The 17,664-nt window shown below is 34.9% G+C and overlaps 2 protein-coding genes across 4 annotated transcripts in view; one reads left to right on the top strand and one right to left on the bottom strand.

Annotated features, from left to right (window-relative positions):
* Positions 1 to 17,664, top strand: part of LOC121412420 (putative oxidoreductase GLYR1) — a 55,010-nt gene that overhangs the window by 33,946 nt on the left and 3,400 nt on the right. For 2 of the 3 annotated variants that reach the window (XM_041605233.1, XM_041605240.1), the window contains 5 exons: positions 11,476 to 11,535; positions 12,935 to 13,045; positions 13,678 to 13,779; positions 15,897 to 16,059; positions 16,676 to 16,855. In XM_041605233.1, the coding sequence (XP_041461167.1) occupies positions 11,476 to 11,535; positions 12,935 to 13,045; positions 13,678 to 13,779; positions 15,897 to 16,059; positions 16,676 to 16,855 (616 nt within the window). The remainder of the gene's footprint in view (positions 1 to 11,475; positions 11,536 to 12,934; positions 13,046 to 13,677; positions 13,780 to 15,896; positions 16,060 to 16,675; positions 16,856 to 17,664) is intronic. The other variant, XM_041605246.1, reaches the window with a different exon arrangement.
* Positions 495 to 6,787, bottom strand: LOC121412442. The gene is made up of 2 exons (XM_041605256.1): positions 6,218 to 6,787; positions 495 to 3,630 (listed from the first exon to the last, which is right to left on the bottom strand). Exon 2 carries the CDS (start codon positions 3,558 to 3,560, stop codon positions 1,824 to 1,826), a length of 1,737 nt encoding a protein of 578 aa, XP_041461190.1. The 5' UTR covers positions 3,561 to 3,630; positions 6,218 to 6,787; the 3' UTR covers positions 495 to 1,823.

Below are 17,664 nucleotides of genomic sequence, written 5' to 3'. Positions count from 1 at the left end.
GTGTGAAAAGTTTTTACAAAACAAGTTATTCAAAATGTATTATTATCCCATCTATTACATTTTAGAAATTCAATGCAAAAATATCAACTCTCTGTAGTTTTTTAAAAAGAATGATGAATGTTGAAATCAAGTTCTGCAATTAAACTAGCTTTCACATATTCAGGTTTTTAAGTGGTCATGACATTACTCTGATTTCTGTTATAAATTGCATTGACATTCACTCTACATGTCAGCTACATGAACTGTTATAACAACAATGTTTCGATATATATATTTTACCTTTTATTAAAGGGCATTTTACATTGGAAAATTGTTGCTTATTCCAATTTTATCAGTTGGGCTTAGAGAGGTCTTAGCCCATCGATGGCCAGACTAACTTTTTGCTTTTTTCTGTTTTCACTGTCTTTCCAATGGCAAGCACATCAATGTAAAGATTTAAGAAAAATAGTTGTCCGAAGTCAATTTTACACTCCAAAGTTTTTTGCATACCGAAGTTGAGACAGATAATTTCTTCTAAATCATGTCAATTTCTTCTCATATCACTTGTTTGTGAAAAAATCCTGTAGTTTTTAACCCAGGGCTTTACCATAGTTATATGCATGAAGTATGTGGTTACTCTTCTTATGAAATATCACAAAATGGAGGACCCCCCCCTTTCCCCTCTTGCTTGCCGGCTCTTTAACCCCCCCCCCCCCCTCTTCTCATGTTTGTTTCCCCATTTTAACTAACGTCTTAGTTGAATACATACACATTACATATTCCAACAAAGTAGACATATATCTTTGAAAATTGCATAAGTTATTCTACATTCAACGAGATATTTGAATTTAAGGCAATTGATACTTCACTGAAAAATAACATGCTTGCTTCAGTACCTTTTTTAAAGTAACTTTTAAGGCAAATTTTCTCTATGTGGAATGTTTTGTTTTAAAAGCTAATTCTAGTTTCACAGTATGTAATTTTAACAAAATGTATATTTTGGAATTTATTTATAGTAAATCAATTGTATTATGAAGTAAACTAAAAAAAGCGTTATTTCCTTTTTATAAGGAATTAGTAAACCCAAAACTTTATAAAGGGTATGTTTCATAGATAACTTACATCATGTAAATGCCATTATGGTAACAACCATGGTAACAGGGCTTAAAAAAACAAATAAAATCAATGTTTTCATGGTGCATTTACATGTAGTTACGATAATAGCAATGTTACTATAAATTGTAAGTTCTTATGAAATGGGGCCTTTTTTTTGCTACATTTATTTGCTAAATCCCAATGAAACATCAAGAGAAATATGCCCTTTGTGTTCTCCAAGTTCTGATCATATAACTTTGTCATATCTCTTTTACTATTGAATTTGTGAGTGATTAATAACATCTGTTGTAATGAAATATCAAAAATTTTAAGTCGAGCTGAGATGTCTTAGAAAAGAAATACAAGTTTGTTGCTGGCAACAAAATTCCCATTCCTATTTTTGTTGGTCAGACAGTGTGCACTCAAGCTATAGCCCTTGCGCAATTCGCACAGGAATGGAAAATCATTGCGCATGCACGTCCTACTGACCCTTTGCCAGCAAGGCAAGAGTTCCATTTTTTTTTTTAACTGAACACAAGTCACACTCTTGCTGAAAAATATGTATTTTTACAGAGCAGTTAAAATGATTCTCTGTTTATTTCATTCCTGATTATTCTTGCATAAACTATTTTTATAAACAATAACAGCTACATGTACATAGACAAAGTTTAATATCCCAAAAGAGGCAAGGGTTGCTACTCTCTTTAATAGTTTACTCTACTTATAGACAAGATGAGGTAATAGTAAAATTATTTGTCTTCTTCTAGAGTGTCTACCAATGATGCATCAAGGTTTCTTTCACATGTAACATTAGACAAATGATCAGACTCTGTTCTGTTTCTGATTGAGACTTGGGTTAGTTGGGTATCTTCTGCTCTCTCTGAGTAGGGTGGTGGTGGTTCATTGGGAAGGGGTTGTCTAGGAATGTTGCTTCTGGACATTGCACTGCATAAAACCTGTGAAAGAGCTGGATCGAGAGGGTAGTGGTTGCCGTCTGCCACAATAAAGAAGGGTGCTGTTCCTGAGGGGTTGTCCCGTGACAGGTCCTCTACCGTGTTTCTGTTTTCAGGACGGTATAGTACTACAGTGTTTTGTGAGGGTGCCTCCTGCTGCCCTCGCGAACTCGGTGGCTGTAGGGCATGTAGGACCCTGTTTATTGGGATAGGATCTGGCATTGCAGTATCTGTTTCAAGTACTTCGTTTTCAGGTGGAGCTGATGGTTGTTCTGGAGTTGGAACGGAAACCACAAAGACATCACGGCCAGCATCGTTCTCACTGCCTGGAGCTTGTGAGATCTCTGTTTCTGCCTCGGCTTCGGCATCAATCGGAGGAGAAGGAGATCTTCCATCCAAGTTCCTGGTGTTGCTCAGGGTACGGAATTTGTAAACCAGAGTCAGGCAGATGATGAAAAAGGCACAGACACCTATGATAGATCCTAGAATAACAGCTGCTTTGTGAATGACATCTTCCCTGTCTCTAGATTCAGTAGTTGGGAAGTGAGGGTCAGGATGGTCTGGATGGTCTGGGTATCCAGGTTCGGGACGACTGGGATGAGGTTGTGTGGCAAATTCCTTGCAACATTCATCTAGAGTATCATCTTCACTTAAATATCCTATAATACACACTTGGTAAAATGACCCTGGAATTAGTCTTACGAAGATATAATAATCTTCTCGCGTCCAAAAGTGTTTTGGATCGGCTGCAGGGCTCTGTTCACGGAAAGTCACAAAGTACTTCTCTACATCAACATGATGTGGTGGCCTCCATGATACCTTCACACTGTTAGCAGTGATGTCATCTAGAAAGATGCGCACAACATCTGAATTTGGTCTCTCACAGTATTGACCCACAAAAGAATCTGGGCATTCACAAAATGGCCCTTCGTAGCCTTCGATGCACGTACCACCGTTGAGACAGTACCTTGGATGACATTGCATTTCCCCTCTCCTACTGCGATGTCTGCAGTCAAGTCTTCTCAGTACATCACTTGCTTGTCTCTTCTCATTTTGCATAGGTGCAACACATTTCGTATCCCCCAATATCATATTGAATTTTTTTGTATCATCTAACGTCCTTCCCATCACCTGAGCAAGGCTGCAATCACACACTAAAGGATTATCTCTCAGATCGACATGTCTTAACTGAGGAAGGAATTCAATATCTTTCTCTTTGATTCCCTCAAGTTTATTACTTTGCAGATGCAACTCCTCCAACCTACTGAGTCTTGATAAAAGCCCGAAATCTAACTTGTCGATGGCGTTATCGTTCAGATACAGCGCGTTTGTTCTTGGGGGAATGTTGAAAGGCACTTTCCTTAGGTTCATGGAGCTGCAATGGACTGTGCGGTTGTAACATGTACATGACATTGGACATTCCTCTCTCCTCTCCAACAACCCATTGAGAGATTTACCATGGGTAAGATATGCATGGAACACGACCAGGAGCATGATGCCCTTCAGAATAACTAGCGTAAATACCACGGCCATCTTTGGAGTTTCAGCATTGCGATGTCCACTCAAGAACTAATTTCCTTTCTATTATTTGCCTTGCTGCTCTCTGTAAAGAGAAATAGGAAAAAGAAAAATCACTTGAATGTTTTACAATGTGCATGTACATCAGACGTCATAGTTTTGGTTGCATTTGTAATTGAATTTCAACTAATGGTCTTAACTTAGTGTGAAAGTAACTTTTGTCCTCATGAACCCTGATATTGTATCATATTCAGTCTTACATAAGTTTGTCTTTTTATAATGATCCCACAGGCATACTTGAATTGACCATATTGACCATATATATGCTGTACTCATTAATGTTGTAATTTAGAAATTTAAAGGGATGGTCCGGGCTGAAAGTATTTGTAGCTTATTAAATAGAGTAGAATTCACTGACCAAAATGCCGAAAATTTCATCATAATTGGATAACAAATAACAAAGTAATTGAATTTTAAAGTTTAGCAATATTTTGTGAAAACTGTTGTCATGAATATTCATTTGGTGGGCTGATGATGTTACATCCCCACTTGTTCTTTTGTATTTTATTGTATGAAATTAGGTTTATTCAATTTTTTTTCCTCCAAGAACTAGAAAAATTGGATTGACAACTGAATTAGTGCATTAGATATTTATTGCTACAACTTATTTCATTATAAGGGAGACATTATTCACACAAGTATGAAATGATACAAAAAATTATGATTTTTTGTAATAACATAAGAAAACAGAAAGTGGAGATGTGACATCAGCCCACTTAATGAATATTCATGACGGCTGTTTTCACAAAATATTGCTAAACTTTAAACTTCAATAACTGATTTTGATGAAATTTTGGGTATTTTGCTCAGTGAATTCTACTCTATGTATTAAGATATAAATATTTTCAGCCTGGACCATCCCTTTAAGACTATTGATAAAAATTATCACTGAAGTTTCACAGGGGCTGTGGAACCATGAAGGGGGAGGGGTTTGAGCCTCCTCCCCCACTTTTTCAGTTTTAAAAATTGTACCAAAAAACATGAAAATTACCATCTCATTGTGATTTTATGCTCCCCCTAAAAATCGTTCTTTAGCCCCTGTATACAGTATTATTCAAGTATTATTTTAGAGGGGTTCATTGTTTGCATTAAAGGATTCAAATTTTGTAGGTTTTTGTAGTGCCATTAATTTTCATATTTATTTAAAGGTCAGATGGTATTCTTGAACAAATATCATGAGTTGCAGTTATTTATGGTTTGTTTGACCAATTCATCCATCTCTATTTTTGCTTTGGCAAATACATTTATTCTAATTCGCCGAGTACATGTTTGTCTGACATTTTTTCTTGTGTTTAATTCTATTTTTTTTCATAATTTGGAAACTGATTTAAACATTGGTAGTTGATATGCTTTTTCTAATTCCAATTTGTGTTATCATACTGAATCTGACTGAAAAAGAAATAAACTGATTAAAGTTATAAAATGATGACATGTCATGTGCTTCAGAAAGTATGCATGTATATTTTGACTTAAATAACTTCTTGTCAGTGTTTCAATATTACTACATGTAGTTTGAGCGATTTTGACAGAAGAACAAGCAGCCTACAATAGCATGTACATGAAAGTCAGGTAGAAAATTTTGCAAAAAGCTGTAAAAGCAATCAGTGTTGAATTCAAGCTATCAAGCAATTATCTTGGATGTCCTTTTTGCCAGTGCACTGTCAGTGTCAAGTAGGATCTTTTTGACTGATTTTTTTGACACACTTGTTCAGATATTTACCCAAACTGTTCAAATCAATTGTATTTTTTTTTTCAAGTACATGTAAATGCACTGTACATGTATCATAAATAAAAAAAGTATCTTTTTTTAGTTGCTATTGCCTGATATTGTGTCATAGTCAGATAAGTAATTCTCAATCAGAACTATTGTCAACCAATTTTGTATTTGTGGGCTTTTGTATTTTCTTTCCTTGAAATTTGATTTGTAGTATCCAACATTCAAAATCTCCTTATCTGTTTTAGTCACATCATTTCCTAAAATTATCATGATTAAGCGTTTCTTTTCAATAGCATCCTGCCTGGATGCTAGTTCTTACCTCATATTTCCTAAAATATTCTCCCTATATTTCTCCTACACTGAGTACAGGTTATCACTTTTTCTACAGTCAAATTGTATTTCTAATTGAAATAAATTTGGACTTTTTGAGGTTAATGTGTGTTCTTGTACATATGTACCCTCTGGTGTGAAATGTTGATTTCAATTGTGCAATACTAGACTATATTTTAAATTTGACTCAATATTCTATATAAGTTATGATGATTTAAAATGGAATGTCATTTCCTCTTTTATCCACAGTGTTTAATGAAATGTTTAATGGCAAAAACTTCATGAGCAAAATTAATGTGTTGTCCTCACTTGAATTTCAATTCATGAAATAATGAAATTAGAACACATTTATTCAGCATGCACATGCATTTCCCTGGTGAGAAATATTGTAGATAGTTTTGAAAATAAAATCTGTCATTTGAAATATGAGATTGGGTGGCCTACGGACATGTACATGAAGGCCTTCACCTGTATTTCCACAAAAGTAAATATATATTTTAAATTGTGTTACATGTGTATATGAGCAACAATATTTTGAGAAAATATAAATGGCATGCATACTTACTGTGATATAAAATTGATGTCATTCTTGCTTAAAGGAATAGCTGGATTTCTGTTTTCTTCCTTGGTTTTGACTATGCCATCTTTTCATCACAGTAGACCCCTCCATCTCTGATAATAACATTTTGATAGTAACAACTTATGCCAGTAATTTCACTGCTACAATGATCATGCTGGTGTATTCCGTTTATAATATAAGTCTTAACCACATGATCCGATACTGATGTTTGCTATAAAGCGACAGTTGGTTGACTGGTCGTACTCAATTCGAAGCAGTCCGTCTTTTGACACCAGAAACTCAATGCAACGCTGTACAGCAACATCAAAAAGCCTTTGAGGGGAAAAAAGACAAACCACTATTGAAATCCGGTGCCAGGCTATGCCGTCTCCACATAATACAGCTCTTATGCACACACAGGTACCATGCTGTACTGCACACACAAACACACACACACAGCAAAGACTGCACTGCACACTAGCTTGTGACATCACACTTGCTGCGTCCACTCATGTGTGCCATAGCTATTGTCATGCATAATTAGGGACTTTTCTTTTGCAAATGACAGTGGGCTGGTATGCAAATAGTGAGGTGGGTGGGAAGAAAAGAAAGATGTGGTGATTGCGTGTACCATTCAATTATGTTTATCATAAATACGTTTTTATTAAATATTGACTTACGAAGAGATAAGGAAGGTGAGGGCATGTTTCATTAATAACTTTGATTGGTAATAATGCCTCCCCACAGCTCAGAGAGAAAAAAACTAGGGGTAGAATACATGAGTAAGAACTGAGATTAATTGCAAGTGATCACATGCAATTGAAAATGAAAGGGGACTTTAGGTTCAATGAGACTTTAAATTTTCATAGAGGTCCCTTAAATCATCAGTGATTTTACGACCTGGCTCAAACCTCGGCTGGTCTCCAAAACATGATTTTGAGATAATCGCGTTTAAAGTTTTGAGGTTTGCAGACGGTCATAACTTCGCACTTTGAAAGAAACCAGATCGATTATTATTCCAATTTAAAGCATACATTCTATTCTTTTATGATATGCAATTTTTTCTGCATTTCATTTTCATACATTTAATATTTCAAAAGTAGTGCATGTATGCTTTTCAGAAGCTGCTACTTTTTACCAAGAACAGGGCGTTTGAGCCAGTTTGTAAAATCATGCGCACTATTTTTTAACGGCACAAATCATGGTTTGATCCAGTTTGTAATATCATTCTTGCCATACGCATGCTTTTTTTAGAAGCACAAACCTTGGGTAAATCACATACATGCAGCATCTAGGTCTGGTCTTTTACCTGTGCGCGCCATTCCAGAGACATCATTCATTTAATGTAGTGACATTGTGCAAGACACCATTGTCATTATACTTTATAAAACTAGTTTACTGGAGATATCGGTTCAGGAAACCAGTTTGGAAGATCGCTTTGCTAGTGTTCCCATTTGATCAACCAAAGGTGGTTTTCAAATGCACTTCATGTAAAGTGGCCTTTATGCTGTGGAATGTTCTCAGTAGAGATGACATGTTTCGCGCAAAATTCTAAACCACATAATAGACATTCTACATAGTTTGTGGAGTAATGGGCTCAAAATGTACAAAGATCGCTTCCCGAAGAACGTGTTGTGTCCTCACCAATGCTGAAACCAGTTTAACAAGGCAAAGCGATCTTGAACAGGTTTGGAAGATTGTTCCAAGACTGCTTCAACTATTCTCCTTACATGTAAGATTAATTTCCACTAAGCTAGTTTTAGTGCGGTAATGAGAACTGGGTCCAAGTTGCAATGAGAACTGGGTCCAAGTTGCAATAGTCGAGCATTGCACACGTCACTGTCACGTTGTGTGTACATGTCGTGACACAATAAGTAGAGTCAACATTGGAAAAGAATCCAGGGATCGTTTTTATTTTGAAGAATGATGGGTTGGGCTGAGGGCTGACTGAAATATCAATTCAAGTAATGGACTGATGAGTGAGATTTGATGGTGCTATAAAAGTATTAATTAATGGGAGGGTTCCATGACATTTGTTCCGGCGACAATTGCTCAGCTGTAAATTCCACATACTTATGAAATGGCCAACTTAAACCCTTGGTTTAAAACTATACCCTACACTAAACCTAATCCTAAATCTAACATAAACCCTATTGCAACACTAACCCTTCATCTGGGATGAAATTAAGCCCGGAGCAATTGTCGCAGGAGCTAAAGTCGTGTCACCGATGGGAAACGTATGAAAAATATATAGATGTGAATATTCATAGTTTTATTTCAGTCCCATCATTCAGAGGAAGGAGGGTGGGTGGTGTCATCTTTTGTCTGCTGCCAAAGTCAGTGCTGACTAAATTCATGATCGTTGATTATAGAGAAACGACTGGCTTCTGATTGTAATGATGGCAACTGTCAGAGAATGGGGAAGTGGGAGGGGCTATTTGTTTGGGCTGACAACTTTCATGAAATGGTCCCCAGTTGATGAAGTTATCAGTTTATAAATACAAAGGCCCATATTCTGAAGTCGGGTTTAACTTAAGCTCAGGTATAAAGTTGTGGTTTAAGTATGGATAGCCAATTGTTACATGTACATAAATCACTAACAGTAGAGATATCATATTTCAGATCATTTGGCTCTCAAATCATTCATAATTATCTAGGAAGTATAAAAAGATTATTGTCTTCACCAATGATGAATCAGGAAAGAGCACAGTAAACATGAGAAACATACAACTTTTAATAAAAATTTTGACACTTATGGCTTCCCATAATTTTCCACAGAGTTAGACCATGGTCTAAGTTAAACCTGACTTCAGAATACGTGCTAAAGTCACCAATTAAAATAAACTTGCCTTTTTTTTCAACAGAACTTGAAAGACTGTTGAATTCAGTCTATCAACATAAGTTTCATGTGACATGCAAGAAATCTGCAGCTCATACTTAATGTGTTTTGTTTCTTATTTTGCAATGTTGGCATTGACTTTTCATTTTCATTCATTATTCCCCATAGAAGCCAACCCCCCAAAAGAAATTGTAAATAAATTGACACATGAAAAAAAATTTAGCTTGTGTTATTTGTATTTAGATTTGTCATCTTACTTTCTGATTCTTTACTTGTTTGGGTCTTCTTTTGCCTGCTTCAAACTTCTTTACATTAGACATTATGTTACGCAATCAAGTTTATCATCATAAAAATAACTCCTTATAAACCTGTTTAACTGGAATCTGCTCGTCTTACATCACTGCACCCCCCCCCCTTTAGAAAAGAAAAAGACAGCTTTTTAAAGATTCATTTATCTGTGTGAACAGTTCTCCTCTTTGTGCACTTTTTAATAATGTAGATCCTTTTTTTTCTTGTAACTTGGAGTAATAGAACAAATTTTAATAATTTCCTTGTTGATTTAGAGCTGCCTCAGGGAAGCTCAAGTGTACTCACTGTAGCAATAATAATTTATCCTTGTAGTTTATAAACTTGAATCAAGCCATTACGATAAAAACAGATCAATATTCCAGGGTCGTCTTGTCAGTCGGTGCCTGATACAGACTCGTCTTTAAGTATTTTCAGAGAAAAAAAAACTTTGCAACTCTTATTTGCAATTGAGTGACATTGAACTGAACAGCTCTTCACTTTTCCTTTACATATCTTGTTCTTGAAAAAAGATCAGGTTTGGACTCTCAATTTGTCTAGGGTCATTTTATGTATCTTTGATTTTCTAGCTTTTTTCGCCTTGTACTTCACTGAACTTTGAATGTTAACACCAATTTAAAACTCACATAGGACTTTCCCCGGCTCTAGTTTCCTTCAAGCGGTTTATCCTTTACATTTTGAAAAGGACAATAAAGTACTGAAAAATATGGAAAAAAATATGCTAGCACAATTATTGGTAAGTTCTCATTGATTTTACAAAATGCAAATACCATAGGAGGGGGAGATGAAAAAGGGGAGGTAAAAATAAATAAAGATGTATGGAGCTATTATATATTGAGCTGGTGCAAGGAAGTACCATATATCCAAAGGATAGTTTTTAACAAATGGACAATAAATGAACTATTCATCACTGACCGGCTTGATTGTCCAAACTATAGAAAGGCAGTTATTTTGTACCATGCTAAGGCATCTCCTTATGTTTGAAATGCCTTGACATACCTTGAAATTTCAATAATTGAATTACATAATACAATAAAGGCTTTTGTATTGAAGACCCATTTACACTATCGTACCAACATCAAATTTGTTGCAGTTCTGTTCAATTTTTGTCATAATGCGTGGAAGTTTGGACCATAGTGTAAATGGGTATTTAAATGTTTAGGTTTTTATTTTAAAGTGAAAGGGTGGAGGCCTTTAATTGCCTTTATATATTTTTAAATGAACACTATTCAAATAGTATTTTATATAGCAGGTTATATTTAAAGCTTAAAAGCTTGTAATAAAAGTAACAAAGTAGAAACTTCATGATTTAAAGCTTGTGAATAAATGGTAGAGGGGCAAAAAGATTTATAGGCAGATGTTTGATCCACTTTGTGCTACAAATATGACATTTTGATATTTTTTGGTTGTTGCATACTACGAACTAATGTTTACTTGTATATTGTGTTCAGTACTTTCTTGGGAGTTGAAATCCCTGATGTTCTCCCAACATCAAGAACTTTCATAATAATGATCCTGGTTGGAATTGGACTGGTCTCTGGTATTACAAAAAAAAATCAGTATTATGTGTGAAGTGGAGATAAGCAATATGAGATAAATATTAATTGAAAAAAAATACAAGACTAATGAAAATCAGTATTACTCTTCTGACATTTTGGTTTATCAAAATCATATTTTGAATGGAAAGTCTTGGTCTGAGAAAGATTCTTGTCGGGTTATTTCTGTATAGGAAAACATAAAACAGCCAAGTTGTGCAAAGGATTGCTTCGAAAATGTCTTCACACTCAAATTATGAAGCAAATCAGTTGAAATGTTCAGACAAAACTTAAGTGGAGTCTCTTTCATGTGCCGTGCATGCAACTCTCTGCAGACTAAAGTAAATATCTACCTTTTCTTCATCAACAAGCATACTCTAAAATTTCAGACATTCATGTATTACTTAATCATTTTGACATTTTTTTTTCTAAATTAAATATCACTCACGTACTTGATCTTTATCACTTAGGATCTAATGTATTTTGATTGCCAAATGAAGAGATTATTCAGATGTTATGAACAATAGTTATGTAACTTTGTAGAATTTCATAAAGATTAATCATTACTTCCTTTGACCCGGTAGGATTCAAATGGTCTTTATCCAGAGACAGATGATGAATTATTCTCAGAAGATTTTACAGAGGTATTTAATACACCGAGTGCTGTGAAATGTCCTTATCTACATCTACACTATTTTCCTTCTCGTATTTACAGAGCTTTGTAGTGCATATTTCATACTCCTTTTGTTTCCTGTAATTATTTTGTTATTTTATGAATTTGTGTTGTGCTAAAGTGGGATTTGATTGCACAAAAGGTATACATGTACAGGGTTTTTTATACACTTTATTTTCTATAATAAGAATAAAGTGAATATTATATGCTTCATATTACTTTCTTATGTCTTTATGAGTCTCTATTCACATAGTGTTGCAGTGTTTCATATATCACATCATCTATTTAATCAGGGTTTTTTTTCTGAAATGACATATTATTTTCATATATTCTTCTCTCGACATACAATTTTACATATCATGTGAGAAGCATCTTTTAGAATGAAAACTGATTTTTTTTTCTTCTTTTTGGGGTGGGTATCACATAATTATTGTGGCTACCATGATTCTGGGAGATCCAGGAAATCTCACTATGCTGTACAACTTTCTGCCACAAGAGGGCAGTATACTAGAATTGTTTGATGTGCACACTAAATAAATATATCTACACTTTGCAGTACTCACTGCAGGCTAGCAAAGTATATGTTAACCAATGAATATAAATGTGTATATTTTGTAAAGATTGACTTTCACAAAAAAGAAAAGTGAAAGATCTCATTATGTTTGGAAAGGGAATATGCAAAAAGGATAGAAGAAACTATCATTTTCTCAAGGTTTATGGGTACTGAATGAAATGAAAATGGAGTTACATGTAAACAGACCAAATGAAGTAAATGTATATTTTCAATTTATTGGCTTAAATATTCTACTGAAAATTATCAATATTCAAAAGATAAATACACTTTTTTTTACAAACAGTGTTGCAATTGAGTAATGGCTACATATTGTAGATACAGTATCCTAGTGGTTATGACTCTTGCCTTGTAATCAGAAGGTTGTGTGTTCAAATCCCATTGTGGCACCAGTATCCTTTGGCAAGGCATCAATCTAGACATTGCTATTCTTTACTCGGGTTTGCAATGGGTACCTGGTAGGATGATAAATACAATGTTAATGTAGTATGACTAGCACTTACTTGCAGAGACTCTACCCATGGTGTGGAGAAAGTGTATATAAACCAATATAAGATGACTAGAGTGATAATAGCCAATGTCACATGTGTTTGAATGTTAGCATCAACCTTAAATATATTGCATTCATTTTTATACTACAAGTAAATGTAGCTGACAATTTAGTGAATAGTGAAAGCACCGATCCTCCCATTAATGAACAATAACTTTTAAAAGACTTCTTGTGAAAACTGAAAAGAGCTCATTAATTGTAGTTTTTGATAGGTGATCTAACCTGACGTCGTTCTGTTATATCTTATAGTGTGAAGAGTTTGTGAAAGCTGGTGCAAGTCAAGCTGAAACAGTGTCGGACCTGGTTTCATCATGTGACATCACATTCTCTATGGTATCAGATTCAGAAGCAGTCAGAGCGGTAAGTTATTACATCATTATCAGTGATTTCACGTGAGAAATATCCATATTTTTATTTATCTTATATGAAAATAAAACAATGATTCAATTTATATTTCCTCATATATCTATACTTTTTCCTTCTGAGATGAAGAGCTTAGATTTACATTGTGCTTTATATATGTAATTTAAAAAAATTAATGTGAAAATAAATCTTAATTGTGATTTCGGAAACTAGTCTAATGAAATATTTGTTTGATTAAGATATATTAATGAAATGCCATTTTCATTTGATTAAATCGTTATTTTGTCCATCAGCCCCAATTGAAGCACCTGTTTTCTGTTGCAAAGTTGGCTTCCTTACAAATAATTCTATTCTCTATGTTTTCTTTCTTATTTTTTTTTTAACATGCATTGATTTAATATCATTTATTTCTTCAATAGAAAATGTATAACCCAGTAAGATCATATTGCTCAAGTACTTTTATTGTGATGTCTATATTTTCAAAATCTTTGTTATGATTTCATGTTTATGATTTAAACCTGTCTTGTCCTTTGAAGGTCAGTTATTTCTATCAGATTCTTCTTTACTTCAAAATTTACCTTTTACAACACCATGTAATTTTCAGTTATCTGCTATCATTTCTTTTACAGATTGTATTTGGTGAGAATGGTGTATTAGATGGTATCAGTGATGGTAAAGCATTTGTGGACATGTCAACAGTAGATATTGGTACAGTGACAGGAGTTGCAGAAGTAAGTACGCACGAAATTTATAATATGAGTAAAAGATTTTATAGCAAAGAAAATTGTCAAGATACAGTGTAACCTCATAGTGAGATCTGATAATGTGAATTCTAAATATTCATTATAAGAACAATTTGGTTTGAGTGCTGTTTGTTTGAATCTAGTGTAATCAATTGAATGTTCCATTTCTTACCTTCATATTGAAAGAAAACACTCATTTTTTTCTTTGTAATATGACACGTCTGTAAAGTTGCTATGTATTCTTCTGTACTTTTGTCAGTTTATTGGAGTAGATTTATGTACATCTATTCTGCTTCCCATAACAACTTCCCATATTGAATAAAGTCAAAGGGACAACAAATATTGTATTTTAGTGAGCACTGATTTGCCTGCCAATATTTCTGTGGATTTTGCTATCCAGTCTCCATTCACAAAGTTTGTATATCTCTGTAGAGTATTGTTTTCAAATTTGTACCTTCAGGCACTTATCTTTAAAGGGATGGTCCAGGCTGGAAATATTAAATCTCAATAAATAGAGTGAAATTCACAGAGCAAAATGCTGAATTTCTTCAAAATTGGATCACAACGAAGTTATTGAATTTTAAAGATTTGCATTATTCCGGTCAAGGGTGCAATAGTTCTAGGCCTGTCTTTATGAATATTCATTAGGTGGGCTGATGATGTCATATCCCCTCTTGTTCTTTTGTATTTCATTATATGAAATTAGGTTTACCGTAAGTAACAGACTATAAACCGCACCCCAACTTTGGACTAAAAAAAAAAATCCTCACATTTACATGCATATTTGAGGTACGAAGAAACAAAACAAGTTAAAGATTTTTAAGTATCCAAAGAGATTATCTGCTGTTCTTGATCAATTCATCTACAAATGTTAGCAAGAAAGAAAGGTCCCGACAATATTGGCCACTTACACACTCACTCACCTCACAGTCACAGTGTACACACACACAGCACTGCCGTTCTTGTACATTGCAAACTACGATGCGGTACCAGTACATCTTATCAAATTATGATCTGTCTTTCCCGGCGTAGGAGGAAGAAACATTCACATTTCTTGCATCACAACCTCACAATCACTTTCAGAATTTGTCTAGCATTCAATGTCTTAGCATGAATTTTGGATACGGGATTACAGGAAGGTTCAAGAAACAAAGAAATTGGCATTTTTTCCAGTTGTTTTTACGGCTTTGTGCCGTCTCTCTCTTGCGTGGTGTACATGGTATCTTATGAAAAGCAAACGGGAAAGAAAAAATAAGCTGGGGCGAAACGGGACTTTGGAGGGGAGGGGTTAAAATGAATAGCGCCAGCTTAAGTCGCACTATAACCACAATACAACGCAAGCTCTCAGCTCACTCAACTCTCGCTCAGCTGTGACAAAATATTACCGAGTATGCTTGGCGTCTCTTTGAACTTAGCCAGGGAACTTCGCTGCTTTGAATCGAGAATAAAGTCGAAATTAGTGTCATGAAGGTGGGTGCGTTTGTTATGGACAATATTTGATTAAGATCGTAATAATCGCTTCCCATTACCCGCGGCTCATACCCCTCTAAAACGACATTGCCCTGGGCGGCTACGCCCGGCCACTCGATGTGTTGTGAACTGGCAGATGTCTTACATGTTCGGGAGGGGTTACATCAGGCTGGCTCAGACCAGTCACTGTGGATAAACCGCACCCCCAAAATTTTGCTTCCATCCCACCGAGAAAAAGGTGCGGTTAATAGACCTTTACTTACGGTATTCAAAATTTTTCTACCAAGAACAAAAACAATCGCATTGACAACTGATTAAGTGTATTAGTTACTTATTGCCGCAACTTACTTCATCATAATGGAGACACATCAGTCACACGTTATGAAAAAATGAAACATTTATGATTTCATGTAATTACATAGCAAAAAGGAAAGTGGGGATGCGACATCATCAGCCCATGTAATGAATATTCATGAATATGTGCATATGACTGTTTTCACAAAATATTGATAAACTTTAAAGTTCAATAACTTTGTTATTTTGCTCTGTGAATTTTACTATATGCATTTAGATATGAATATTTTCAGCCTGGACCATCCCTTTAATAAAAACAACTCCTATCTTCTCCCTTGTAGGCTGTTCAAGCACGGGATGGTCGGTTCTTAGAGGCACCGGTCTGTGGTAGCGTCCAACCAGCCATGGAAGGCTCCCTCATCATCATTGCAGCTGGAGATAAAGAACTCTTTGACGAGTGTGAATCATGTTTTCAATCTATGGGAAAGAAAGCATTCTATCTTAGTAAGTCATTTATTTTGCCTACCAGGGATAATGTGTGATGTGGGTAAATGTATTTAATGTTTTCAATGGAATTTGAACAAGAAAAACTTTACCATTGGTCAATAAACAGAGATTTCAATATTGACAATGAAAAAGGTTGAAAGGTGTAGAATTGGTCAATTTGGTCAATTAGTTTCAATACAATACTTTATCCGTAATATTTATTTTGTAATTATGTTACTGTTTGAATATTTTTTTGTCATTATTACCTTGTAATACATCGCAATTCAGCCTTAGCTGCAATGATGTCTGGATTTTAATAATAAACCATTTATCCAGCTGTCTGTCTGTCTATCTATCTAATCTGTCCGCCTGGATGGATGGATGGAATAGTCTAAACTTATTTCAGGTTATGTTTTAATGTGTAAATGGTGTTTTCACACTAATAGATAGTTGTGTCTATACATCAACACTGCTGGAGCAATATCACTTTGAAAAAAAAAATATTGGGGAAATGTACATTTTCAGGCGTATATAACTCCTGTTTGTGTAACAAATTTTCATAGTTCAATATGATGAATTCTTTGTTGCATGCCTACTAATGCAAAAAGATTTTTTGTATTTTTCTATCCTGTAGCTGACACAGGTAATGCAGCTCGGATGAAACTGGTCATCAACATGATCATAGGCAGCGTCATGTGCAGCTTTGCAGAAGGCATGGCCCTAGCTGATAAGTCAGGCCTCAGTCAAAGCGTTCTTCTCGACATTCTCAATCTTGGATCAATCGCCAACCCTCTTATTAGTGGAAAAGGAAAAGGTTAGAAGGAAGATTTGAGCTTGTTTTGGTCATTGTGCAAATACATCTCTGCCTGATGAACCATGTGTTTGTTGGGACATGCCAATCTTACCTAGGTGGAATACCAACGCCCATCTTGTGTATTGATAAATTCAGGGCTCTATAAAACACAGGTGTGCAATCAACCGCTAAAATGCATGGGCCAATTAAGATCACTGTTGCATGCACATTTCATTCAAAACGAAGACCTGGAACCAATCGGAATTGTTCTTTCATATTTTCAATTTACTGCAAACCTTGATGTTACAGGCCAAGGCTATGTTACAGTGGGACTTCATCCACAACAAGCATATGGAATTCTAGTCATTACCTGTACATGCTGAGAATCTGCTATCAAAATAAAAATGGGAAAGAAAAATCTAAATTCTAGATAATAATCTTTGAAAAAATGGTTATGACAACTGAAAACAAGCTAGCACAATATCATGTTACAGAGTTGCATGGGAAAGCCAACGACATCCTTCAATGTAATTCATGACATGATATTGCAATTATCAGTCAGTAGGCAGGTCCCCAAAAAGTGGCTTCTTTCATCCAAGTGATATTCATGACAAGAGAAGTTTTGCATATTTAATGAGCTTGATGTGGACCAAAACACCTCTTTTCATTGGGTCATTGCTGCTCTAATTGTACATCAAATTTCATGATTTTGGTATAATTGTGAAGAATCATTCTTTCAGGTCATGTGTTTGAATTTATTGAAAGATTTTGTAATGTATGTGAAACTTTTGATCTAAACTATGCTAAAAAATAAGTAATTTCACCTGACA

Source organism: Lytechinus variegatus, chromosome 1 (genome assembly GCF_018143015.1).
Source record: "Lytechinus variegatus isolate NC3 chromosome 1, Lvar_3.0, whole genome shotgun sequence".
Classification (NCBI taxonomy): Eukaryota; Metazoa; Echinodermata; class Echinoidea; order Temnopleuroida; family Toxopneustidae; genus Lytechinus; species Lytechinus variegatus.
The sequence above is the reverse complement of the archived record's forward strand: the minus strand, read 5'-3'. Positions and strand labels throughout refer to the sequence as shown.

Excerpts from the sequence above, each read along its gene's own strand:
- LOC121412442 (XM_041605256.1), bottom strand. The coding sequence starts at position 3,560 with ATGGCCGTGGTATTTACGCTAGTTATTCTGAAGGGCATCATGCTCCTG.